General features: G+C 46.0%; 2 protein-coding genes across 2 annotated transcripts; one reads left to right on the top strand and one right to left on the bottom strand.

The window, feature by feature from the left end:
• The first annotated feature begins 163 nt into the window (after nt 1-163).
• LOC135804639 (adenine phosphoribosyltransferase-like) lies at nt 164-6,326 on the top strand. Its single transcript, XM_065318555.1, has 5 exons — nt 164-327; nt 2,727-2,842; nt 3,106-3,239; nt 3,465-3,543; nt 5,516-6,326. The coding sequence occupies exons 1-5, from the start codon at nt 248-250 to the stop codon at nt 5,656-5,658; spliced, it is 552 nt and encodes a 183-aa protein (XP_065174627.1). The 5' UTR covers nt 164-247; the 3' UTR covers nt 5,659-6,326.
• A 2,816-nt stretch (nt 6,327-9,142) lies between these two features.
• Nucleotides 9,143-27,720, bottom strand: LOC135804637 (cyclin-G-associated kinase-like). Its single transcript, XM_065318552.1, has 25 exons — nt 27,453-27,720; nt 27,313-27,371; nt 27,065-27,121; nt 25,109-25,366; nt 23,863-23,988; nt 23,565-23,654; nt 23,133-23,265; nt 22,727-22,833; nt 22,178-22,226; nt 21,712-21,865; nt 20,839-20,888; nt 19,984-20,135; nt 18,576-18,698; nt 18,235-18,380; nt 17,763-17,879; nt 17,432-17,518; nt 16,731-16,842; nt 15,582-15,658; nt 15,115-15,308; nt 14,598-14,788; nt 13,108-14,386; nt 12,172-12,317; nt 11,608-11,733; nt 11,308-11,355; nt 9,143-10,423 (listed from the first exon to the last, which is right to left on the bottom strand). Exons 1-25 carry the CDS (start codon nt 27,565-27,567, stop codon nt 10,319-10,321), a joined length of 4,101 nt encoding a protein of 1,366 aa, XP_065174624.1. The 5' UTR covers nt 27,568-27,720; the 3' UTR covers nt 9,143-10,318.
• Nucleotides 27,721-27,770: the final 50 nt, after the last annotated feature.

Genomic DNA, 27,770 nt, shown 5'->3' with positions numbered 1-27,770 from the left:
GGGATGTTGCGCAACGGAAAGATAAATTTCTGGGCGGTTTATACCAGACTTTGGCCAGTTTTCACAGGTTTCGACACCAGAAACTATAAAACCATGCTTCTAGCTTTGCAACTCGCATGTGCCAACGCTGTAAGTCAGAATTCAAATAGTGCAGTTGAGTTCGAGTTTTTATTTTGTTATGTTGGTGACAGGCAAAGGTCTGAGACTGAGGACATCTCATATAATAGCATATTAGCAATACTACAGAATGGCTGACTTATCACTGGTGGAAATTGAGAAGCTGATCTCTCAGCACCCAGATTTTCCCAAGCCAGGGATTCTCTTCAGGTGGGTAACATATGAACGAATAGGGAGTCACTATTGTTGTAATCCCGTACATTGTAAAGCACACGTGTACGTGTATAATCACTGCAATTTGAAAAAGGTCAAATCAGTTATCACGAGAATTCCCTTCTGCATGCTGCCAGTGTACTCTCAAGTCTCTTTTGTTCGGCCAAAATTTTGAGCAATAGATGCACAAAGTTCGCTTGATGAAGTAAAAATGAAGAATACCATACCATTCCAATGTACATGGGTTTTTGATTTCGTTTCTTGTATTTCTAAAGATACGAAATTGAAAGCACTGCTTTTGCATTTGGTATGATTACGGGATACTGTATACACATGTCACATATGTGTACGACCCTATCCACTTTGCAATTTGGGCGTTCCTAAAAATATAGACCATTGACCGCAAATGTTGATAAAACCGTCTAGCTATACAGTCAGACCTCACTTAAAACCGCACACATCCGTTTTCCACGAAAATATCCGGATAGGTGAGGGAACCGGATAACCGAACACCATTTATGTTGGATGCATCACGTATTCTGTAAATATATAACCAACTTGTTTCTTCCGGATGGCGAGGGATCCAGATAAAAGAGGACCGGATAAGCGAGGTCTGACTGTACCCAGATACGTGAGCTCGTATATACCGTGTTTTCCGGAGTATGCCGCACCGTCAGATTGTTTGTCACAAAACACAGACATCTACCCTGTGTATCACCATTCACTTGACCATCGTATTACGCTGAACTGACTTTTTCGGGGCTGAATTACGAGTGTTTAAAGCACGGCTTTATATACTCCGGAAAATACGGTATTCAATCTCTAGATATTCACTGGCTTGCGGGAAAGGTGCAAACGGGAAAAGTCTGAAGAAAAAAATGAGTGTCACCACCAGGACTCGAACCAGGGACCTTCCCTGGCCTTGAGGCCAGAGATGCTCTATTCTAACCACTGAGCTATGTTGTAGCTCTGTGAATCTCTAGATCAGAGCACTCACTTCTGGAAGCGTACCATTTTCATGCCCCTGCTACTTTTTTTCCTTTGGTACCTAATTCTCGGTGCCCAGGTGGAACTCTGATGGAATCGGGTGGAGGTACATCTACAAGGCGGTAGTCTGTAACCACCAAAAGTGTACTGAAGAATTAGAAACCTAGCAGAAAAGTGCGATTACAGTGCCTACAATTCGATAAATAGAACAAATGATGCCAGCATAATACCAAGAGTGCATAAACAAGAGTATGCAACTGTGGTTATGGGCCAGTGCGCGGCGCGCTGCCTTCATTACGTAACTTGCCTCCATCACGCTCTGAAAGCATGCACTCAAACCCACAATTTCTCGTACGAGCCCATCCGTTTTTGCTTGATTCATTCCAGTACCTACGCGATCTCTAAATTTTGGCGCGTGAACTCCAGTTCCGTACGAAAATTCATTTCAAACCAGAGGGAAAGCGTAGTGTTTGATTTTCCGCAGTGCGCGGACTGCAGCTGAATGATGTAATGAAGGCAGCGCACCGCGCATCTGGCCCATAGAAAAGAGATCACAGTTGCATACTCTTGTTTATGGACTCTTGATAATACCATGTAACAATCATGAACTGCAAAAAAATGTATAAAATGTGATTCATAACCGTTTTTTTATGAACCACATTTTTTGCATTTCATGATTGCTATACCGTAAAGTCACGGATAAAAGCCGGGCTTATAAGCACATAAGCCGCTTTCTGCATCAGGCTTTAATGCAAACCATGCTAATATGCACCACTGATATTTTGCCAGGCGTGTATGCACATAGAAGCCAGGCTTCTACGCGCGACACGCGTAGATCTACCACTGACTACCGGTATGGCGGCAGTTTTACTATGCACCGTACATAGCGCATGCACTCTTGACCTACCCGATCCGCGCTTGCATAGAAGCCAGGCTTCTACGCGCGACAGGCTTATATGCATTTGACCCGTTTGATTTTCAGGCTTCTATCCGCGATGTGCTTGTATGCAAACCCGGCTTTTATCCGCGACTTTACGGTATGCGCTACATGGTATTGTGTTGGCATCATTTGTTCTACTTATCACATTGTTAAAACTCCTTTCTCCGAAACGCCTACAGTGCCTACGTTATATTACCAGCTGTGGCCAGGGTTGCACTGGAGTTAGTTCAGTTGACTGGACATTAGTGCCAGGAATCGAAAGCCAGTTCTACTCACTAGCAGATGTTAAAGCTGTTTACTAGTACCCTCTGCATACGTTGCCGACATCGTGTCATTGGGTTGGACTAATCACTGACATGCCGTTCTAGCTGATATTGGCCAGCATGGAGTGTTCTGCCTGCTGCTAGTTTTGCTTTAGAAGTGAGTGGCGTTCGTTTGCGCCGCTCTTGTTCACTCCCGTACCATACAGAGATGTGTTTCCTGTGCTGCGTGACCCGCACGCATTCAAATCCATGATGAACCACCTGCTGAAGCATATCCGTGAACTCTACTGCCAGGATGGAAACAAGGTCGACGTTGTTGTTGGTAAGGAGTCGCCCACTACGTGCAAGTATTGATACAATAGCTTCTTCTCTTCAGGACTCGAGTCCAGCAGGTTCCTTTCTAATTGCACGTCATGTTATGATTTGTTGGGCCCGGTCAAACAGAGATCCTTTTTAAGGCACCGCTGGTTCCATGCGATTCGTACTCTTTCTCTCCTCCTTTTCTGTGGTCACTGATGTTGAGACCAGTTGTTTAGAGGGGGATTTTTTCTATGTTTCCTTCATTTGTGCTGGACGTCTGCGCAGGTTTGGATTCAAGAGGGTTTCTCTTTGCACCGCTGCTGGCTCTGGAGCTAGGCGCTGCGTTCGTTCCGGTTCGCAAGAAGGGAAAGCTGCCTGGTGAAACGAGCTCCTTGTCCTACACCCTGGAATATGGCACGGTATGTGCAAGTTGTGTTTGATATTGGGCCATTATTGGCAGTTTGATCTGATACTCTAGCTGCTTCTGCTTCTGCTTCTGCTTCTTTGCTTTTTCCTTACATCTTTCTTCTTTCTTCTTCCTTCCTTCTTTCTTCTGTATTTTACATGTTGTTGAACCTTGGCACATGATTGTTTTGTTCTCTCGTTTGCTTGCTTGTTCTTTGTGTGACTGTACCACGGGGTAGGCCGAGTTTGAGATCCAAAACGAATCCATCAAGGCCGGACAACGCGTTATCGTCGTTGATGACTTGCTGGCTACTGGTGGTAAGGATTACTCTTTGGACGTCTTGTAGTGACTAAGTACACTGTGATGGAACATGCACCACATTGCAGTCAGTTTCATTGTGATCTCTTCAATAATATGGTTTGCCTACTCTTCAGGTGCTTTCAAAGCTCTGACGACTTCGTGGCAAATTGCTTCCTGCTAAATGGGTTGTTGCAGTGCTGCAAAATATTTCACCCCAAATCAGACACTCCCAGACACCGTAAAATGTGCAGTCTTGCTCATGTGGTAAGGTTGCATGCATGTACATGGTTGCATTCAACCTTATCACAATACATGTACATCAGGGAGTCGTACTCAAACTAGGGAGGTGACACGGCACAGAAATCCGTGTCACAGGGGTTGACTCGCACCCGTGACCCCTCGTTGTTATTTTTGGAATAGTTCAGTCCAGTCCAGTCCGAAAGGTCATACTCGGATCGACTCGCCTTCTGTACTTCACCTCCAAGCGTGCAACGCAAGACCCGCAAAGTATGATTTTTCTGTGGGGAACGATTTTGCCATTGATCAAGTTTTTATTGGAGTGCTCAGGCATACTACGATTGCTGAGACGTCCCGAGCACGCTTCAAGTGTTCAGGTTCTCTATTTTTGACGAGCCGGTCCTACAGCCCCCTACATTGTATCTAACGACATAGGAGCTGACAATGTAAGAGGATTTCCCTGGAAATAATGACGATGGTGGTGTGACTGCTGCAGGAAAAATGCTGGCTGTTTATGACAGTATGACTAGATGTACAATGTAGCTCTCTTGTATGGTACTTAACCCCTGCTAGAAATGTGTTGTTTAGGAAGACTGGTGTATTGTGCAAGTCATAAAGAAGAAATGGGGCAGATACACGACTTACAATTTTCAAAAACCAGCTTCGTGTTATGTCTAATTTGTGTCAAAATTGTAATATTTAGACATGACAATATCATTGGCTGTACTTCTCTAATATGGTGCATAACCCCTGCTATAAATGTGTTATTTAGGCAGACTGGACCATTGTGCAAGTCATAAAGAAGAAATGGGGCAGATATACGACTTACATTTTTCAAAACCTGGCTTCGTGTTATGTGTAATTTGTGTCAAAATTGTAGTATTTCAACATGACAATATCACTGGCTGTACTTCTCTTTTATGGTACTTAACCCCTGCTAGAAATGTGTTGTTTAGGAAGACTGGTGTATTGTGCAAGTCATAAAGAAGAAATGGGGCAGATACACGACTTACAATTTTCAAAAACCAGCTTCGTGTTATGTGCAATTTGGGTCAATTTTTAGTATTCGGATTAACCTAGGATACGACTCTGAACAGTTCTGAACAGTTACCGTAACACTACACGCTGTCTCATAACTGCTGCTGTTGCCATCACTGCTATCAAGTAGTTCGGACATGGCAGGAGGTAAACAAATTGCTGGTAGTCTTTCAAAGAATACTGGCGAGTGATGGGCTGTAAACGAAATGTGCTGCCTCAATAATTTCAAAAACTAGACACCCATGCTGCACGCTTGGAGGTGAAGTACAGAAGGCGAGTCGATCCGAGTATGACCTTTCGGACTGGACTGGACTGAACTATTCCAAAAATAACAACGAGGGGTCACGGGTGCGAGTCAACCCCTGTGACACGGATTTCTGTGCCGTGTCACCTCCCTAGTTTGAGTACGACTCCCTGGTGTACATGCAGTACAATCAGACAACCTTCTGTTAAATAATTGGAAAGGTTCTTTTTCAGATTCGAGGGTGAATATTCCGGCCATGTCCAGAAAATTGAACGATTTGACACCACTGTTGTATTTTCAACTACTATTTTGTTGACAATTGGAGCAAGTGATATGTAATCTGCTTTCTCTGGAGCAGCATGTCCATAGCGAGGCGTATAGTATTCTCTCGCAGTCAGCTGACACGTTTGTGCATCCTGTAATACTCACTCTCCTTCGTTGTCCTTGTTTGTTTTCCTTTGTCGGACTAGGCACCATGTCTGCAGGTTGCCAGCTGGTGCAGAAGACCGGTGGTACAGTGTTGGAAGCCATGGTTATTATTGAGCTTGTCGACCTGAAGGGTGCTGACAAGGTCACCAGCTGTGCACCTGTTTTCTCCCTGTTCAAGTACTAATTTCCGATGTCTCACCTCCGCTAGCTGTCAGCTATTCACCACCGCATTGTGGAAATGATGATACTGCTACTCATCCCACCAGCAAGCCGGCACACATGTCATTATGATGTTCTGCGGTGGCCACCATGCCACAGTACTGGCCGATCTGCTAGTAGTCTAGACCAACCTTCGCGTTTGACTTCTACATTACAGTATGTCCGTCAGATGCCATTAGAAACGTTTCCCATTTCCAGTCTAGTGCTTCCTCTTTGACTCCTTTCTAAGCAGTTCTGGGCACCTCAGATTCATCATGTGGATCCCTTGGAGGTGGCTCCTGTTTGAAATAGGAAGCTGCCTGTTAGCGTGGACATCCAGGTGATGCCAAGCATTGTTTCTCAGCTACTTTGTCTGATCCTTTCTCCTGGTCAGACATCCCACAGATTTCCGTTGTGACAGTACATCAAGCAAATTAGATTCTTTCCCGATGCTGTCACCCAAACTATTTATTATCGCCTCAGTGTGGGGTTGTGGTGTTAGATGTTGATCTCGAACCATCTGCTGCTATTTCCTTGTGTTTTGCAAGTACATGTAGCTCCACTTGGATTATGAGAAATTTCCCAACCTACTGCAAGTTGCACATACCTACTCCTTGGAGTGGGAAATGCAGCTTTCTGTTGCAGTGCGTAAAATGTGTGAGTCAGGTGTGTGTGTGTGTGTGTGTGTGTGTGTGTGTGTGTGTGTGTGTGTGTGTGCGTGTGCGTGTGTGTGTGTTGGGTGGGTGGGTGGGTGGAAGCGTGTGCGTGTGTGTGATTGAGGGGATGCACAGTTCAAGGTATAAAGTCATACGACGCTACACTGTACAGCATTGGCTGGTGAAATGCTGAATCAACATTTGGGTACGAGTACAGTGTCACAATTTTTCATGCAACTCTGGCCCTGGTACTGTACCCGAGGACAAATTCCAGCGGGTTGTAAAATACTAGAACGCCATTATCTTATGACTGCTGTTTGAACTGCGTCTGTGACAGCGTACATGTATGCCAGGGAGTCGTACTCAAACTAGGGAGGTGACACGGCACAGAAATCCGTGTCACAGGGGTTGACTCGCACCCTTGACCCCTCGTTGTTATTTTTGGAATAGTTCAGTCCAGTCCAGTCCGAAAGGTCATACTTGGATCGACTCGCCTTCTGTACTTCACCTCCAAGCGTGCAACGCGAGACCTGCAAAGTATGATTTTTCTGTGGGGAACGATTTTGCCATTGATCAAGTTTTTATTGGAGTGCTCAGGCATACTACGATTGCTGAGACGTCCCGAGCACGCTTGTTCAGGTTCTCTATCTTTGACGAGCCGGTCCTACAGCCCCCTACATTGTATCTAACGACGTAGGAGCTGACAATGTAAGAGGATTTCCCTGGAAATAATGATGATGGTGGTGTGACTGCTGCAGGAAAAATGCTGGCTGTTTATGACAGTATGACTAGATGTACAATGTAGCTCTCTTATATGGTACTTAACCCCTGCTAGAAATGTGTTGTTTAGGAAGACTGGTGTATTGTGCAAGTCATAAAGAAGAAATGGGGCAGATACACGACTTACAATTTTCAAAAACCAGCTTCGTGTTATGTCTAATTTGTGTCAAAATTGTAGTATTTCAACATGACAATATCATTGGCTGTACTTCTCTAATATGGTACATAACCCCTGCTATAAATGTGTTATTTAGGCAGACTGGACCATTGTGCAAGTCATAAAGAAGAAATGGGGCAGATACACGACTTACATTTTTCAAAACCTGGCTTCGTGTTATGTGTAATTTGTGTCAAAATTGTAGTATTTCAACATGACAATATCACTGGCTGTACTTCTCTTATATGGTACTTAACCCCTGCTAGAAATGTGTTGTTTAGGAAGACTGGTGTATTGTGCAAGTCATAAAGAAGAAATGGGGCAGATACACGACTTACAATTTTCAAAAACCAGCTTCGTGCTATGTGCAATTTGGGTCAATTTTTAGTATTCGGATTAACCTAGGATACGACTCTGAACAGTTCTGAACAGTTACCGTAACACTACACGCCGTCTCATAACTGCTGCTGTTGCCATCACTGCTATCAATTAGTTCGGACATGGCAGGAGGTAAACAAATTGCTGGTAGTCTTTCAAAGAATACTGGCGAGTGATGGGCTGTAAACGAAATGTGCTGCCTCATTAATTTCAAAAACTAGACACCCATGCGGCACGCTTGGAGGTGAAGTACAGAAGGCGAGTCGATCCGAGTATGACCTTTCGGACTGGACTGGACTGAACTATTCCAAAAATAACAACGAGGGGTCAAGGGTGCGAGTCAACCCCTGTGACACGGATTTCTGTGCCGTGTCACCTCCCTAGTTTGAGTACGACTCCCTGATGTATGCCGAGCATTCAAAACCGAGTTGTGCGTGTGTAGCAGCCTTCCAATGTTCTTTCAAACTGTACAAACCTGTGGGTGTTGTCCAGGGAGTCGTAAAATGCCACTGTTTTTTTAACTCCCTGGTCTGGACTTACTGTAAATCCGCAAAGCACTTCAGTGTGACTTACACATTTCATCCAGCAAATGCGTGAATGGATGACATAGTGCACACGCAGCACAGTGCAGTGTGTGTACAGTCACTGTGAATGACTCTTGTGCCACATACAGACTCAATGATAATTATGTTCTACACTGTGTTATGTCTGAGTGAACAGTCTAGTTTTGTTATTTGAATGAACAGTTACTTGGTAAGTCATTTTTCGGCAAACATTTTCAACGAAAAACGTCTCCGAAAACTATTGACTGACACAAAAAAAAAGGTGTTTGCTTGCAATCAGTGTGTTCTGAGTTAAAGGCAATTCCTATAGTTTGGGGCAGTGTTCGGTCCCAACTTGCTTGCCCGGATTAGGGGAGTTTCACTGTACTGTGCTCACAGCCGTTGCGCTGCAGGCTGCACGATACAACTAATACTACGTCTTATTTACATGTATGTGGGCATGCAGGACCGGCGGAAACAGTTTTTGATTGGCCCGGCCATGACCTAGCCTTTCATACTTTCTGTATCAGTATGATATGACGGGTAGCCACATGGCCTCCTCAGCAGTAAACACAAGATGGTGGTCAAAAGGTTGGTCCGGCCGGCCGTGGCCGGACCTGGAATGCACATCATGCACATACACACACACACACACACACACACACACACACACACACACACACACACACACACACACACACACACACACACACACACACACACACACACACACACACACACACACACACACACACACACACACACACACACACACACACACACACACACACACACACACACACACACACACACACACACACACACACACACACACACACACACACACACACACACACACACACACACACACACACACACACATGCAGAAGACAAGACCACTCAACACAGGGTTGCTACTCCCTATGTGAGTGCGTTGTCTGTTGTGCGTGCGAAGACTCTGCGTCCAGCGTGTCCAGCACTATTCCAGCAGCTGGTGCCACATTCTTCGATATTACAGCTGAAGCAATGTGGGGTTTCTCAAAAAAAAAAATAGGAGCAGCCGCACAGAAGTATTGCCTGCAATCACGGCACATCAATGCACTGTACAGTGTAAATAAACACAACAGAGATCAAGAGAAAACACTGCTGCCCAGTGCATATGCGTGGGAAGTACATGTCCGGCGGTGTGTGCACTCTACATTAGAAACGAGGATTGAACAGGACGACTATATTCGCCATGTTACCAGAAAAACGTAGGATGTACGTAAATAGGAAAACATACAAGAGGATGTGGTACGTCCGTCGCTTATAACGAAACTCGTACAGCGTGACAAGAGAGCAAAGGCAATCATCATTCTAAGACGTGTCGTGATAAAATAGTGATAAACAGACATATTACTTCGAAGTATGTATAGGCGCAGGAAAGGACATTTGAAAACAACACGGTGTAGCAGGAAAGCTGCAGGGCAAACAATACATCCAGCCGCACAATGTAGCGCTCACTGGTACTGTACAAGCAGAAAAACTTCAACAAAAGGAGACAACAACAAAATAATTATGAGCACGGACAGCGACCACGGTGATGACGACAACGACGAACTCATCGACGTCCATAATATATGCAGAGTGAAGCAGAGGACAGTATGGCGCTCCTAATACATGGGTTTGGTGCAGTGTGGTGTGAGCACAGCTTTCACACCGGCCTGCTTCACACACATTATCGTGCGCGCGTGTGTGTGTGTGTGTGTGTGTGTGTGTGTGTGTGTGTGTGTGTGTGTGTGTGTGTGTGTGTGTGTGTGTGTGTGTGTGTGTGTGTGTGTGTGTGTGTGTGTGTGTGTGTGTGTGTGTGTGAAGCAAATAATCATTAAGTTTTCATACCATATGTTAGTGCAGAGACTGTGTCCTAAAAGGCTAGCTGCAAGGAGCTGCAAACGTTATGAGAAATAAATTTTTGACAGATCTGGAGTCTTGAGAACAGGGTGGCGGCTAGTTGGTCTAAAGAAAAAAAGGGGGAGGGGGGGGGGGGGGACCAGGAGAAATTCACGCAATGCAGGAACTAGTAAAATAAGTCGAAATACTAGCAGGATCCAAGTCAACGTACACGCAAAGCGCCACAGGTGGGTACGCAGGTGTCTACGCCACACGTGTCATGTCTTTGTTCTGTTCAAAAGCCGTCCAGGCTTCATTCAACTCCACAAAGATAGCTTTGGCCAACTCTTCTTCCGGCTCTCCTGTTAGCTGCAGACAGTAACACAGCAACACATGAACGGTAATGGTGAGTAGTATGTAGAGGACATGGGTGGAGCAGACAAATAAGCTTTCGGCTAACCTATGGCGCTATCAAAATATCAACGAGGGCACAATGAGCAAACGAAAGTCCTAAACGAGAGGGACTGTTAATAGGGTAGGCTGCACCCACTTTGGCTGCCAGTAAACCCCACAGGGAGTGCTGTGAGCATATCAGGCCACATTTGGGTATAAGTATATTATACCCAAAGAGAAAGAAAGAAAGAAAGAGAGAGAGAGAGAGAGAGAGAGAGAGAGAGAGAGAGAGAGAGAGAGAGAGAGAGCGAGAGAGAGAGAGAGAGAGAGAGAGAATGTGTGTGGATGTGGGTGTGAGAGAGAGAGACAGAGAGACATTGACTGGGAAATGGGCGAAGTATCTAAGGCTGTGATCGTTTCCTAGGAGCCGGATCCAGGTCCCAGATCCCCCAGAATCAATCGATCATGTTTGGTCAAATCGCTACCATGACATAAGAGGTTGATATAGAATGAATAGAAACATGACAATAGGAAAGTCACTCAAGGGTTTGCACTCGTCATGCGAGTCTGCATGGTGCAACTCTTGTCCACATGTAGCCGCGATTGTGTATCCGTACTACATGCATATAACAATGGTTGTTGTCTGCCAAACACGTACAAACGTCTTGTTCGGCAAAATGGAATGCTGGATCCAGTCAACCCTGCTCCTGGGGCTCCGATGGATCTGGATATGACCAATCGATCATTGCAAACCGAGTGAATCCTGGACCCGACCAAACGATCACAGCCAAAGAAAGAGAGGGGAGCGGGAGGGCGCACCACATAGGAAGTCCACAATATACAATACAGCTAGTCCTCACCTTGTCAGGATGTACACAAAGGCAGGCCTTGCGGTAAGCTTTCTTGATCTGACAACAACAACAACCGTGAGAATAAAGATTTGAAACAACAACAACAACAACGACGACACAACGACGACAACAACAACAACAACAACAACAGCGACGACAACAACAACGACGACGACAACAACAACAACAGCCAGAAAAACAAGTCATTGCCACTGTGTTGTCTTGCAACATCCCAAACTGTGATGACGTGGCTTACTTACACCGTAAAAAAACCAGGCTACACTGCACGCATCTGCATCAATCACTTACATCATTCGGCTGCACAAGCTTGTGCATTTCAACAGGCGTCCAAGTAGCGCTTTCCCAGAGGACTTCAGGAAGGGCAGCAATCAGAGCTCGGATATTCTTTCTCTTGCCTTCTGTCCACTTCATCACCTGCAGGGCAATACAAGACACCATCAGTGGCAATTGCACACGTACGCTCTCACGCACACACAGCTCCAAAACGCAGAGAGCAATGCAGAGCATCGGATACAGTGCAAACACCCACGATGCATGAATGGACAGCAAAGCATCCAGATGTGTTAGATCACAGGTCACACTTCTAATTTGCGATTGCTTCAGTCCAAGTGGAGACCGCCAACAACACAAAAATGATGCGAACATGTACTAAATGTACGCGACAAGATCAGTGCCAAGATCAGTGCCATTGGCTCAGTAGCTCAATGTCTCATCACCGGCTAACGTTACAAGTTACAACGGTAATGAAGAGGAACATGCCAGTTCTAAATCTGGTGACGGATGGACCCACTAAAAATCAACCAGCTTGTCCATGCGAAAAGTCCGGACAGGGTGCAGCACTAACAAAGTTACCTGAAGCTTGACCGGATCCATCGTCTTCTCCAGGTCCTTGTTGCGCATGTTCTTCAGAGAGACGTTCTTGTCCTGCTTGTCTGATTGGAAGCCCTGGCTGGACAGTAGGTCAGTGAATGCGCCGGCCTCTACCTTAGGCGGTATGCCTACACACGTAGAACACGGGCAAAGTGACCCACACCATACAGATTTAGTAATAACAGCCAGCCATGTGATACGCATGTGACTTGCTGAAGCATGCCGTTCACAAACAGTGACAACCTATAGTAGGCAAAATAAACTGGTATTTCAATCTTGTACGACGCTTCATGCAGCTTTATTGATTAAAGCACAGCAGTAAGCGACACTACGTTGTAGCTCACACTCAAGAAACTTTTTAAAAATGAAATACACAATCCACGTAACATACATACATAGAAAATTTCAGCAAAATAATCACTTGTCCGAAGTGGCCATAGCGTTAGACTTGATACACATACTGCCAGTTACATGCCAGGAAACTCTCCAGAGTCCAGACCCCTAGTCCCAGTGGCTAAGCACAACCCTAGAATGTACGATGTGCACCCACCATAAAGTGCTTATGGCCCACTCCACACCACTATAAATTCAACTGGCCTGGCTGCAGCTTTCAACGCTGGCAATATGCACACCTACACTTCAAGAATCAGATTTCACCGCACCCGCATGGGACGTGTACAGAATGGGTGTACAAGATGGGTGCTGACCCCAATTGCCGGAAGGTTTCTGCAAAACCGAACCCACACACTGGCAGATACCACCGAGACGGACTCAGAATGTCACTCCTGACCCTGGTGACTGCTGACGATACGTGAACCAAGCCTTAATGAATGTGTACAATGAAGTGGTCAGTAGAAACACACGTGCTAGGAGATTACAAGCGCATGTACATGTGAGTACAGGCTAGAAAGGCCTTACCTGCACCTCCACCTCCAAGTCGAGTGCCACGTTCATCGCGACCACCGATCACACTGGTGTAGACTGGTTTGCTGCTGAGGCCCGTGCCGCCATGCAGTGGGGTAGAGCGGCCACTGTTAGCTGGAGAGGCAACACCAGACGGTGGTCGACTGGATGGCCTGCTGCCAGCCTGCTGCTGCTGCTGTGGTGCGGCACCTCTCACACCAAGGTTGATGGAAGTCTGCGACGAACTGCTCGGCACGCCCTTGGACGCAGGTGCACCAAAGGCGCCGAGTTGTGCAAACGGGTCAGCGGATTTCGCGGCACCAGCACCCATGCCAGCTCCTCCAGATTGGTAGCCCATCGCAGGCCGCTGCTGCTGATTACCACCGTACATGCCACCGGTACCCACGGGTGCAAACCCAGAGGTTGAGTATCCACTCATCGGACTGGTGGCACGCGGTACTGAGCCTACTGGCGACTGTGATTGATACGGCGAGCTTGCACCGGATAGGCGACCACCGCCGCCACCGCCAGCTGCTGCACTAAAACCTCCCATCAAATCGGCACTGCTGTTGCGTGAGCTATTGGTGCCGCCGTAGCCAGCAGCACCCATGCCACCACCCAGCAGGTCGGAGCTACTCGTTTGAGTGCTGCCGCCCATGGGCTGGAAGGAAGAGTTCGATTGTCGATTGCCACCCATCAAGTTGTTGCCAGCGCCGACATTCTGCATGCCTCCCATCAAATCAAAGCCAGCGTTGCCTCCACCCATCAAGTCGGCAGCTGGGCTGGCTGCCTGTCCAGCCGCGCCAGGGCGTGAAGCACCGCCAGACATTTGTGGGGAAGGAATGCCAGAACTTGGTGCTGAAGAGAACGGATCAAAGGTCATTTCTGCCATGCCGCCCAGCAGATCACCACCACTGTTGGCAGCAGGTTGTGCCGGGGCAGTTGGTGCGGAAGAGAACGCTGACGATTGATCGAACAGATCCTGCGACGGCTGTGTTGCTGGTTGTGTTGGTGATGGACCAGAGCGATGCGACAAGCCGCCAAATGGATCGGCTGCCTGTTGTGTAGTAGGCATGCCGAATAGATCAAGCGATGGAGAAGCAGCCGGAGCAGTAGCAGCAGCACCAGCAGGTGCAGACGGCGCCGAGTCAAAGTCAAGGATATTCAATGCGGGTTGCTGAGATGGCTGTCCAGAGGTCTCACCTAATCCCCCAAGCAGATCAGGCACGACTGCGGCTGGAGCAGCGCCGGTAGAGTTTGCACCGGCGTCATCATCAAAGGCAGTGTTCATTACCTACACAAACACCAAAACATACACAAAGCACATTACAGAGAGAATAATCACACATCAAGTGCAGGAAGGGTAAAGGTGTGCTGGCAGCCTGGCACCTAAGGAAAACTCAGAAGCATGCACTGGCAAAGTTTTCTAAATTTTAAAATGTTTTAGGAATAGCAGTTTTAGTTTAGCAGAAAAAGAAAGGACAATGCAGCATCTAGAAATTTACCGTGTGAGATGTTAGTTGTTCCTCTTCGTCATCTTCTTCATCATCGTCACAGTCTGCCAGGAGATTGAATGCTCCTTCACCTTCCGCGTCCTCAAATGGTCTGGCAATTTCTTCCTGTACACTGGGGTCACTGAAGTTCCGTCCATTGGTGCTTGCAGCGGCTGGAGAAGGCGTCCTGAGGTCCAGGCGACCTGAAGATGGAGACATCCAAACAAGAACAAAAGGTACAGAGACATGTATCAACAGTGCAAAGGAGAACTTTGACTGGTTCCAAACGATCTCTGAGCTGTGAAACAAAAAGCAAACCAATAAGTGAAACGTCTGTCTGGAGAGACCTCAACATCAATGAGTCAGACAATGACTCAACGTAAATAAAATGACTCAACGTAAATACTCCCATGGTGGCAGTGGTGGTTGGTGGTGGTAGTGGTGTTGGTGGTAAAGTGCAAGCAGCATGTAGGTCGTCTGAGAGTGCACCGTGGTGCGGCGATGCAAGCTGAACTTGTAGATCTCTTACCATATTTTTCACGTATTTCATCCTCTTCGGCTGATGACCCAAAGCACACACGTGATCCGGTTGCCACAATAGCTTTGCTCCAAATGGCTAGTGATCGATCACTGTTGCCCTCGGGCAGGACTTCAAAGTGCAGAGTCGCAGTGAAGTTAGGTGGAAACTTGGCTGCATTTGATGTGATACTATCAATCTCAGACCTGTAGGAATACAACATGCAGAGTACATCATTCTTCCAAGGTACCATCAACAGACTCCCGGTCTGAAACAGCGCAGTCAGCTACTGGCTGGTTATAAATAACCCTCGATGGTACAAGCATATACATGCGTGCTACATACCATGGTACCAGTGGCCAGGTAGGTTTAAATGCTTAAAAATTGTAATGGGATGAATCTCTAATGTCTACCACTCCTTGAGACCAGCTGCAGGAGAAACCAGGCATGGAAGTGTGAGTAATGTTCAAAGAACTTACAGCTTATAAAGTAGGCAATCCGAAGTGGGAGACACGAAAGCTGTGTGAAAGCTGAAACTAAACATCCGCACTGTACTCTGTACACAAGCAGACAGATACAACAATCCTTTCAAAGTGGACACAAACAGATACATGTCCATTTTTGCAAGCATTGATACATTGTGGTGAATGACAGATGGTTGGAGCCACCTCTTTTGACAGTTTTGAGGCGGAAAGGAGCCTGGGCATTCTGGGGATTTTTGAAGATGTCTAATACAGTCAACTTTGCGAATAACGACATTCGGCGGGGCATCAGAAAAGTGTCGTTATTCACGAAGTGTCCTTATAACCGAAGTCCCATTTGAATGTATGTGAATCCATATTTTGTATAGTATGACATGCATATCAAAAATGAAGCTCTTTTCTTGCTCTATGTCAAGGTGTACTTTATTTCCATATTGCAGTTGAATGGAACTATAAAGTCAATACGCAAGGGAAATAAATTGAAAATTATGCCTTTTTGAGCCATCTACAGGGTCAGGGACATGTACATGTATGATGATTACTGTACAATCATGTACAACTACATGTATATGTACAGGTGTGCCGGTAAATCCAACAATTTTGAAGCAAAAAAAAGAGAGGAAGAACCCCCCCCCCCCCCCTTGGCTGCATTTTCTTGCATGTGTGCCTTTATCCATCACCTGATCACCATGGCCGGGTTCTGGTACTTCTGCATGACATGTACATGTACTTGACTGACAGGTACTTGAAATAGCTGGCAAAATCCCGGAAAGTCGTTATTCAAGCAGTGAATATGACCTCGGGGCACTGAAAGCATGTCGCTATTCGCGAATTGTCGTTGTTCAGATAGTCGTTATATCCGAAGTTAAATGTATACAGTCAGATGGGGCTTTGCTCTGGGCATGGAAATTCGGTCGTTATTCGCGAATTGTCGTTATATCCGCAGTCGTTATTAGCGAAGTTGACTGTACTGGGATCATTAGACAGGAGAGATGAGAGGCCATGGCTGTCACCAATCATGTACATATACATGGGCAGGTAGTGCCAGGTACAATGACAGTGGTGGTGGTGATGGTAGGTGAAAATCCACCACTGGTTTCCAGCACATGCACGTGGATAACGCGTATAAGCAAACACATGTCTCACCGTTGTAAGCGTCGACAAGTGGCGGATGTGGTGAACGGCTACACGTACATCACCGCCCACAACAGTTTCCTGAAGAGGTATTACGATACCACCATCCGTGTCAGTGTAGCTCCTGAGATACAGCAAGTGAAAAGATAAGCAAACATGGGTTAGCATGAAATGGAACTTATGGAAGACACTATATTTACATGTTACACTAATATACATGCATGCTCAGGGTATACCCTCCTTACACAAGAATGTACCAGTACAAACAAATAGGGTGAGACCATTGAACCAAATATTCGAGAATTCACGAAGCTTCTCTTTATAGAGATAACAGTGAGGCAAATAGTTTGGAGCACATTTCTCAAGATGAGAAAACTGGACTGTAGTCACCCAATATACCTCTGTTTTCAGTCTCTACTGGCTTCATTCCTGAAGATGAGACCGGCCTGGAAATTCGAATATTATCCTATAGCCAATTCTGATAGCAAAGGGCAGATTCCACTGATGATAGCGACAAGAACACGTTTTGAAGCATAACCTTGGCTACTATAGTTATGACATGAATGAGCATGTTATTTTATTCATACATTTTTTACTCAAATTAGGGATTTTGCTGCACACCTTCACCCAGTAACAACAGGAGGAAAAGGATGCATCAAAACAAACATTACACGTGCATTTTAACACCAACAATGGCCGGGTGTGCACCATACCTGCAACGCTCCAATTGCTGTGGATCTGCCGAGAGCCAGGATACACTGTCACCATTCACAACCTCAAAGAGGGGTTTGCAACCAGATCTGATTTGGAGAGCAAATACAAACAAAAGAACATTAGGTCTTGGACATATCACGATACCTCCTCCTTTCTCGTGGGCACACTGCTAGCACAAAGAAGCCGTTGATTTTTTCGAGCCTGCACTAACATAATCCATCCAAAGCAGGGCAGTTGACTGGCAAGCAAGAGACAGCCCTGCGTCCTGAGGGGTGCGGATAATCGACACTCTACCGTAGCACAAAACAGCCCAAGCTAGAACCGACTCACCGGTGCAGATTGAACTTGGGTATACCGCTCAAGACTAGTTGCTTCAGTCGGAAGCGACGGCAGTGCAGTCCCTGGTGCTCTTGCTCATTCACCATGCGCGTCATGTAGTCTAGATACCTGAACAACAGCAACAACAACAACAACATGAGAATAAAAGAATTCAACAACAACAACAACAACAACAACAACAGCAACGTGAGAATAAAAGAATTCAACAACAACAACAACAACAACAACAACAACAACAACAACAACAACAACAACAACAACAACAACAACAACAACAACAACAACAACAACAACAACATAATAAGCAATACATCCAATGCTGATGTTCAGGGTCTTTCAAGATCATTTCACTGATACTCAGTATACGGCGCAGTTGAAGTGACCACCAGCAAGGTTAAGGTCAACCAACGCATGGGGAAAGTCCTTCCTTCAGGTCAAAGAAAGCAATGGCACCAGAACTTACCTTTTATGTGAAGGCAAGACTAAGCCGCGGTGACCTCCAGGGAAGCGTTTCTTGCCATACATCACAAGACTGGTACTTGGCAGCTTGAACATCTTGCAAAATAGAAAGTACGATGCTACTGCCAGTGCTACCTGTGACCTTCCGTCCTACAAGCAAAACAAGGTACAGGTTCGCAATCAATCAATTGTGCTGCTACGTGAAAGCGAGATACATGTAGATAGACAGAGACAAAAATAGATGGTGCAAGTAACAACTTTTATGCAAGACGCAAGTCCATCAAAAGCTCTGCCTGACGAGAGTGGAGCGCATACTAGATATACGCTCATGGAGAAGCCACTTACATCACAATGAATGATGGCCACGCCATCCTGTGTTTGAGTAAGGTACTTGTGCAAGTGACGGCAAAAGGCTAGGATCTGCCGCAACTGAGGCGTGGAACGAGCTTTCCACGCACACATCACCACCTTGAAGAGACAAAAAATGCACAAACATACGGGGAGTTCCAAACTTAACCCTTTATTGGCTGGCCTATACATTGATCGAACACCGATGTTCGATGGGGTAGGCATTTTGAAATTATCGTAACTTGATCAAATCTCGGTCTTTCGGAGAGATCGAAATATGTAGGTCGAAGAGAAAACTCTCAGCTGTCGCCTCGAACAATTTTCAAAGCGATACAAAGAGCGGTTCTTGAGTTATAGCACTCGTAATATTGGTCCCGGGAAATTTGCGCTCTGAGCGCGATGCGCGGGTCAACGGCCGGGATTTTCCCTGCTTACGTCACCTGCTTACAAGGCTACACCGGTTCAACTTCAAAAGCAGGTTCCGGGGAGTCTCTACGAAAATTTTTGAGTTTGATATGAGCAACAGGAATGAAATGGTGGATAGAGATAGATCTCGAGCGTGGGCCCAGCGCTGGTGGGCCTTCCCTGGCTTGCAGCGCTGGGCCAGTGCATCCCATGGAGTCGAGTGTGCGCTCATTGCGCTCCTCTCGCCAAGGCCTTTCCAGGATGCCCAAGATCGTGGAATTTGTCCAATGCAAACTAAAGTTACGTCCAATTTAGGTACAGGTTTGGCGATTGCGTGGGCTTGTTTGTATTTTAATCGGCCAATAAAGGGTTAAGAGAGACAAACATAATAATACTAAATCTTGTTTCAGGACGAAACCCGTGCTCTTACAAGGCATAGCTCTTGAAGGCCACCATTTGCCCTGGTATGAGCAGCAGAATTGGCCAAAGTGGCTTGACTCTTTTGAGAGAGACTCAGCAGTTTCTCTCCCACGTGCTACTATGCCGCTGAAGGGGAAAGCATGTGTACCACACACACACACTCACTGTGTGTCCATCAGTACCAACGACGTTGGAGAAACTCACTATGTTACCGCTCTTTAAGTACACATGGCCTAAAAGATTGCATACCAACTTTGCCGAGTCATGAATCAGGTACATGCACAGCTGCTTGAAGGTGTATTGTCGTACCTGCCATCTTTGTTTGTTTCAGGGCTCATACAGTGTATATTTGAAAGTGTACAATATTGACCAATATTATTGACCAAAGGACTACTTTTGGCCACATTAACTCTGGTGTGATCAATGGTACCGGTGACGCTTATATCAAATTCCCTCTGGTTTAGCAACCCACACTAGTATCAAGTATTACCTTCACCGAGGATAGGGGTAAATGTCGTTGGATTCCTTGCCAAGAAAATCAAAATCAGTAAAGAGAGAAAATGAGGGAGGAAGAGCTTACCCTGCCATGATACTTGCCCTCATCATAAGCACGGTCGTTGAGGTTGAACACCATGTGCTGATGACCAGACATTTGCTCAAAGTATTCGCAGGCATCATTGACAGGGTTGCCGCTGAGTGCCTCCGGGACATCAGTGGATGGCGCACCTAAAACTGTAAGTCACACGCACACACATACACACACGCACATGTACACACACACACGCACACACATGTACACACACGCACACACACACACACACACATACATACACACAAATACACAAACATCATCATACAATGCATATTGTAAAACCATCACGTGAAATATGTTGAACTCAGTAGAAGGTTTATGCACTATATGATGTCCAACACCCTATATAAGGTTCATTGGTCCAAAATCCCCTATACAGGGCAGGACCGTCGTTCAGTTTTGATCAACTTCATCCAGCCGCTCAATCCCCTGTAAAGAGTACACTTTTCTACAAGTCCCCTATACACGGTTCAGGAGTCCAGTTCATCCAGTCACGCCATCCTGGCTGGGCTCTATACAGGGAGTGATGTCCATCTAAACTTTGAAACTTGAAGTCGTTACAGTTGATTCCAACCGTGGACTGTGTATAGTGGATTTTGGACCAATGACCTCTATATAGGGGGTGGACGTCGTCGTCAGCCTGCGCAGTCGGCGAGACGTCCGGCTCATTCAAAACAATGACCACTATTTAGAGCTACACCGCTCGCAGATTGAGTGCATCTCAGAGAAAAGGGAGAGAGACTGACCTTGCTGTTTCATAAACCTATACAAGGTAATTAATATTGTCAAACAGCCATTGTGCTCAGCTGGCTATAATACACAACCGACTGGCAGCACCCTTACCAAGAATCCTAGCTGTGATGTAGCTGAGGTCAAGCTGACCCTTGCTCAGTCTGGAGTAGCAGGCAACATATGGGCACATGAAATAAACAAAACAGAAAAAGAATCACAACACATGCGGTGACAATATATAAAAAGTCTGTCAGAGCAGACCTTTTACGTGTGTTGAACTGCGCCGACACCCACGGTCAACTGGGTACTCACAGCTCGGAGTGAGAATAACAAGGATGCAGTTTACAGGGTTATGGGCCGTTACATGCCCGATTGGTTGAGAGACTAACCTCCTCTCCCCTGACTCACTTGTAAGGTCTGCATTCGCCACTAAGGTGAACAGGCATAGTGGTGGCCTGCGGATGCGAAAGCTAGTTTGTGTGTTTCTGAACATTCAAGCGATGCCGATGCGGATCCCGCGAATATTATTATTATCAGAGCAGTCCGCACAATCCCTCCCCTTACATTCGAGTTATTTAGTGTGGATTTTATACCTGGAATACTGCACACCAAGAATGTAGAGCCTAAAGATTGCGCAAAAATGCTGTGGCAAATACAGTATTCATTGGTTAAAGTAAGAGCAGTTTAACATGTACGCATGACTTTTTGCATGTAGGTACACTTGCCCCACTTGCCAGCAGTAAATGTTCACATTAAAATAATCCAATATCTGGGCATCTCTATGTGGATGGTAGGGCGACTTGGACTATCAGCACACGACTTTTAAAGCAGCTCACAAAAAAACCGTTCAGATAACAGGCATAGGACTATACATGTACTAGAAAACACTGCAATGGCTACAGTAATCGTTTTCCAATGCACTGGTGCCAGAGAGACTGTGATAATAGCGAAGACAAAGTGACCAAGCAAGGTGTCCTGCCTTACCCCTGCACAGTTGAAACGACTTTGGTTGACGTCTCCTTGATGCCCTTCATTAGACTGCCAGCACCTCCCTTCATGAATCCAAGTAGCTTACTGCCACCTTGGGTGAGGGAGGCACCCGCAGATGACAGCAGATCACCTACAGCAGTGGCAGATGCTGTACATGTACGCAAGCATACACACACGAGCAGCACGATAGAGAGAGAGAGAGAGAGAGAGAGAGAGAGAGAGAGAGAGAGAGAGAGAGAGAGAGAGAGATTGACCAGGTAGAGGCGGATAGCAGCAGCAGCATGCAGTCACAGCAAGCACATGGTGATGAGTCAAATGCCTTGAGCATGAGCCTGAATAGCAGGAAGGCATGAACAAGGCACACTAAACTACACAACTACTTCTTGCTATGAACATTATGGTAAGTTGTTTGTCTCCAAGGAAGCCATTCAAAATTATGAGAATTTAAGAATGCCTTTACCAGCGCCATCCGTTAGACTTGTGCCAGGTGGAGCCACCAAAGGGTAAGGCTGAGCAAGAAAAACAGACAAACAAACACACCCTCAATAGCACACACAATCTCGAAAATACATAGTCAATTCGTCGTCAAAAGTACAGGACAAAACAGTACTGCCTGCAGATGGAATAGCCAAGAATATATGAGTGGGACTCGGTGACCAGTCAAAGACTGTCTGTGAGCAGTCACAGTTGCCACCGCCAAGCACAAAGTCTAACCAGCAATCACAGCTTCCTCTGTACCCCATCGCTAGTCACCAGAGATTCTGTTCGTTGCTGCATGCTGAGTCAAGTCCATATGTAGTTCTCACTAGATCACTGGACATTCGTAACTGTATGACCGATCATGGGAACCATGACTGATCAAAGAAATGTGAGCTGAAGAAAAGCTCTACAAAACGTGTTCAAAATTTGCCAAGCTACTCCGAATTTCTGTTGCTTTGGTCACAGAGACAGGAAAACAAGTACGCATTGGAAGCAAAACAAAAACTGCAAAGACCCACTAAAATCTCACCAGAGGGTTGAATAGATCGATGCGGAGCTTCCTGGCAAGAGTCTCTACTTCTTCCAGGACCTTTTGTATGTTCCAACGTGCTTTTACATCCACTGTCAGCATGCCCTCTGAGGATCCATGAAAAAAAAGAGTACACCAAAGGTACTTGATTTTAGTGCTGAATGCAGCTGCATAATCATTGGCGTCCTACTGCTCTATAAGAAAAGTCCAGCAGAGCTCGAGTATACACATTATGTGTCTACTACTCTAGAGTAACAAGCACACTACACAGCACATCATATCAGCCAACAGCGAGGAGCTAGCAGACCTAATAAAAAACCCGTCCACAGAGTATAAATAACTAGGAGCAAGTAAAACTTAAAAAAATCATTTGAAGTAGTCAAGTTGAATTGATAATGGAACTTACGAATTAGTGGCGCGTAGTCCTGATAGGGCGAGTCCGGAGGAAATCTGTACTTGCCATTCAGCGAACCAAGTTTACCAGACTCTTCAAATGGGCTCGAACCGAAACATAATTGATACAGAAGACATCCCAAAGCCTACAACACAGAGAAACCCAACACAGCAAAACAATGAAAATACGGCAGTCGAATCCAATTCAATGTTTGTTTCTTTCAATGCTTGAGTTGCAAGATGACAGTGCATGCCGATAAGCTAAGGTAGTTGCTTCCCTGAAACCCATTCACTTTGTTGACCTCCCCCCCCCCCCCCCCCCCCCCCCCCCCCCCCCGATCCACTCCATTAACATATTTTTGAATGCAGAGAGCAGTGATGTTAGTTGATACCACGTTCATTCAGTACTTCACAATTGCACAATACATATCGCATTTCAACATACCCAGATATCGGCTTTCGGTCCAATTATCATGTTGGTATAGAGGTCGAGCATCTCTGGCGCACGAAAGATCGGGGTGGTGTTGCGGTTGATCTGCACATAGTCACAGTACCAAACAGGAATGGAACATGAGCAGCAAACACCAGGTTCCGAGACACTATAAAAGAAAACGACTTTGATGAAATGTACATGTAGAAATTTGGGCTCAAAAAGCATTCCAAAGCTTTGTTGTTTGGAAGTACATATGGCTCAAACATCCTTCCAAATAATAGGAACATTGCTCTTCAGTAACTTGACTTACTTCATCTTCGGCTGTTTCACGCTGGATGTGATTCCAGTCCAATGTCGGCTGGTAGATGGTGGTGGTTGCACTTCCAAAGTCACAGAGTTTAATTTCACCGGACGCGCTCAACAGTACATTGTCAATCTGCAGGTCAAACGGACACAGTTTTACTCACACTGCTTTGTCACGGGACTGGCAGAGTGTGTCACTTTCATCAAACAAAGTGTTCCAACAAAAATATGCCTATAGTCCTACAATGTACTGTAAAACCGGAAAGTCTAACGAGTCACAAAGTCTAACGTTTTAACGACCAATTTTTTCATTTAAGATTATCACGAACCCGGTTTGAGATGTCCGTGTAAAGATGCGCATGCAGATAGGTGGCTAGATAGCCATCGTTAACCCTTTCAGGGTCACAGTGCATTTACTACGTCTGGGCACTGAAATTCAGTGCATCAGTACAATTGTGGAGATAGCAACAAACAAATTGTCACAACATTTTTGTTTCTCAACGGATTTTCACAACTTATGGCTTACTGGAAAGCTCCTTTCCTGCTCGTCATCTTCCACGTACTTTCAGAGCATACAGCACCTCAAGGCCGCCCCTAGCCTCGCCAACAGTGTCCCTACCGTGCGCCGGTTTGGCATCAAGACCACGCTCAACTATTTCCTTCGGTTACTCATACGTCATGCTGCCTTTCACACATCATTGGGAAATCCCCTTGAATGACTTGAAAGTCGCAAAAATATCGCCAGACAGAAAGGAAGAAAAATGTTCAGATCGAAATCGCGCGTTCAATTTATCGCCGCTCGATCATTTGTTGAGCTATCGCCACACCGAAAACACCTCTGGAAAGCCCTTTCCAAGACCGTTCCAATGAGCTATAGATCTTCGCGATGCGATAATCCGTTCCAGAGTTATGGCTGTTTGTACAGTGATCTATCCGTGAGTACGGTATGTGGACTGTACAGAAAGTATAGCGCGAGCATACTCGTCATTGCCCAGACGCGATGGGGTCTGCATGACGAGTATACTCGTCATAAACCCGGAAAGGGTTAAACTTTCTGCACGGTATCATGCCAAAACTTTTTGGTCGTTAAACTTTCCGGTTTTACAGTAGACTTGTGCTCGTGCATGTGTACCCATTGCACAACAATTGCACCCAACGCCTGTCAGGGTGGATGATGTGGACAGTACAGATGGTATGTATACGGGGTGCTGGCCACTAGACACAACGCACTGGCACAGTATCGAGCAACTGACCTTCAAATCGCGGTGAACGACGGGCGGCTTGAGCATGTGCATGTGAGCAACCGCCTCGCAGATTTTGTGGAAGCAGTGGAGTCGCTGGTCATGCCGAAACTCGTTTTCGGCCATCAATGGATCCAGAACAGACTTGAGCGGTGCTGAACAGAGTTCCTGAATGATAAGAAACTCGGTGTTGCCATGCTTAGTATTCTTGGCTGGGATAGCGGCAGCAGTTACAAACTCCACAATGTTTGGGTGGCCAGAGACTAGTTTCTAAACGAGAAGAAGGGAGAAATAGCAGCCACCCGTTATATCAACACGTGCACATTAATAACACTTGCCAGGTGATGCTCAGACTAGAGTTTCCGAGTTTCACCACTCCTCCATGGACTGGGATAACTCAAACACACTTGGAATGGACTGCGTACTGGCACGGACGTGCATTCTTTGTGTAACGGCTGCCCATGATAGAATACGCTGGCACTCTTCTAGTTTTTCTGCAGCACCGAAGGCTATCGGGCTCATGATGGTGATGATTGTGCACTGAGATGTCCTGGGTGGCATCCTCATCCTACCACACTTTAAGATGCGTTAACAAGTGAGTGGGCAAAGCCATGGTGTTCAAGCCACCCATGCCAAATCTCCCCATCAGCTGGATTATGGAAGGTATCCGACATCACTTGAGCTGCTCTCACATATGACTTTGAATAATAATGCCATAAAGTACCGCGAGAGCGCCCCACCATCTACTCCCTTCCGTGGTTGTGTTTAGAGGTGGTGTCCTGTCTGTAGGTCATACGGCACGTACCTTGTACACACATAGCACCAAGAGTATGTAAGCTTCCAAGAGTGTGCAACTCCTGATACCCTTTCTATGGTGCTCGCCGATGGCGAAAAAACTCACATCACGTGATGTAGTGTTCCCATTGTACGTTTCCAGCCCGTTGTGGCCAGCAGGGGAGTAATAAAAATAGCACTCTCTGACAGAAACTAACTTCGCGTATGCCACTCCACTTCATGTTCATGGCAGATGTTCGGATTGCATGCAGGCTATCATTCGTTGTACGTAGTACGAAGCGTACCTGAAACATGTGGTGTGAGTTTTCGCCGTCAGAGACCCCATATGTAGAATTGCACACTCTTGGGTGCTTATTTACCCTTGATATCACGCCATGTCATCAATTCGTACTAAGTTTTCCGTGGAGTTCCACACAAGGGCATGCTTAATGTGACCTTAGTACACTAAGGCTCCCACACCGTACAAACGTAGTCACACGTTGCCATAAGACTTCCCTTTTCCTGGCTGTAAAATCAAGATGGGGCTCTCGCGGTACTTTACGGTACTTGTATTACCGTATATTCTCTATTATAAGCGCCGTGCTTCTATTTTTTCAACACCCCTCTACCCCGTGCTTATATTGGAGACCGCGCTTATATTGGAGACCGCGCTTATATTTTTTCAACCAATATATCCATACAGAGCAAGAAGAAATACATGCTAGATATCATGCATGCAGCATTGATTTCCACCAAGACCGTGCTAATAATAGAGACTGTGCTTGTAATGTTTCGAAAGGTGCTCACAGTGTGCTAGTATTAGAGACTGTGCTAGTAATGGAGACCTGTGCTTATAATAGAGAATATACGGTATTATTGTAGTGGCCATCCCAGCCGCTTCTACCTCAAACATGACCATTCGGAAGGAGAAATGGAGGGGCGTAGGGGCGCGACAGGCTACAAGAATAGGCGTGGATAGTGGAATTTTAATCATCCCGGCACTACGGTAAATACCGGACGGACACTGCCGCAAGTCACAACAAGGACAGAAAGATGCATGGTTAGGCGGAGATGCGTACCCGGATCCGCGGCGCTCCACGGATAAGGGGACTTCACTGTACTGAATATCTATGTCCCAGAACTGTGATTTCAGACAGTTTTTTGTGAAGGGAACATAAACAAAGAAACACTTACCAGAGTAGATATTTCTCTTTTCACAACCTTCTCTGTCTCACCAGACGCAATAATCCGCTGCAGAAATTAAAAAAAATCATGTACATGTCCGTGGAGAGCTCTATTGACAAAGTCAAAATTGAAATCAAACTTGTGATCGAGTACGAGTGTATGTCGCAGTGGATGTGTACGACATTCATGCCACAGTATGCAGTACAGTACAATGTACACAGTCTGAGTACAGTCCGACAAATTCAAATCAAACTCACTTTGAGTGCGTAGGACCTGCCAGCTCCATCCACGACAAGAAAAATGAATCCAAATCCACCTGTGTACATAGATAGTACAATAGAATTCTTACGGGTCCCAACGCACTTTCCATCCTCTGTTCTTTAGCAGCAGAAATTACCTTGTGCTACTACTTTCTTGATGGCGAAATTGTAATCGCCGACTTGAACATTCGTACCAACAAGCTCATGTTCCTGGCCTTTCTTTGCAAAGGCAGAGCGCATAAAGTCCGTCATTGCGTTGGGACAAATACATTACATTACAACAGCTATTGTCTAAAATTTCCTTGCTGGACACTTTGTCGAGGACATGATATTGCTAGATTTTCAACCTCGCCGACATCGCATTGTGGCACACATACTCTTTCGTCTCAGCCAAACTACAGCAACAGTTACTGTTACATAATGCATGCATTTGCAGTTTTGCACTGCATGTAACA

This window comes from Sycon ciliatum, chromosome 1 (genome assembly GCF_964019385.1).
Source record: "Sycon ciliatum chromosome 1, ocSycCili1.1, whole genome shotgun sequence".
Taxonomy (NCBI): Eukaryota; Metazoa; Porifera; class Calcarea; order Leucosolenida; family Sycettidae; genus Sycon; species Sycon ciliatum.
Note: the sequence above shows the minus strand (reverse complement) of the source record. Positions and strands in the feature narration are given on the sequence as shown.

Excerpts from the sequence above, each read along its gene's own strand:
- LOC135804637 (XM_065318552.1), bottom strand. The coding sequence starts at position 27,567 with ATGACGGACTTTATGCGCTCTGCCTTTGCAAAGAAAGGCCAGGAACAT. Across the intron at positions 17,880-18,234 it reads GTCTTGCCTTCACATAAAAG|GTATCTAGACTACATGACGC; the intron begins GTAAGTTCTGGT and ends GCTGTTGTTCAG. Across the intron at positions 12,318-13,107 it reads ACTTGGAGGTGGAGGTGCAG|GCATACCGCCTAAGGTAGAG; the intron begins GTAAGGCCTTTC and ends CTACGTGTGTAG.
- LOC135804639 (XM_065318555.1), top strand. The coding sequence starts at position 248 with ATGGCTGACTTATCACTGGTGGAAATTGAGAAGCTGATCTCTCAGCAC. Across the intron at positions 328-2,726 it reads AAGCCAGGGATTCTCTTCAG|AGATGTGTTTCCTGTGCTGC; the intron begins GTGGGTAACATA and ends CGTACCATACAG. Across the intron at positions 3,544-5,515 it reads TGACTTGCTGGCTACTGGTG|GCACCATGTCTGCAGGTTGC; the intron begins GTAAGGATTACT and ends TTGTCGGACTAG.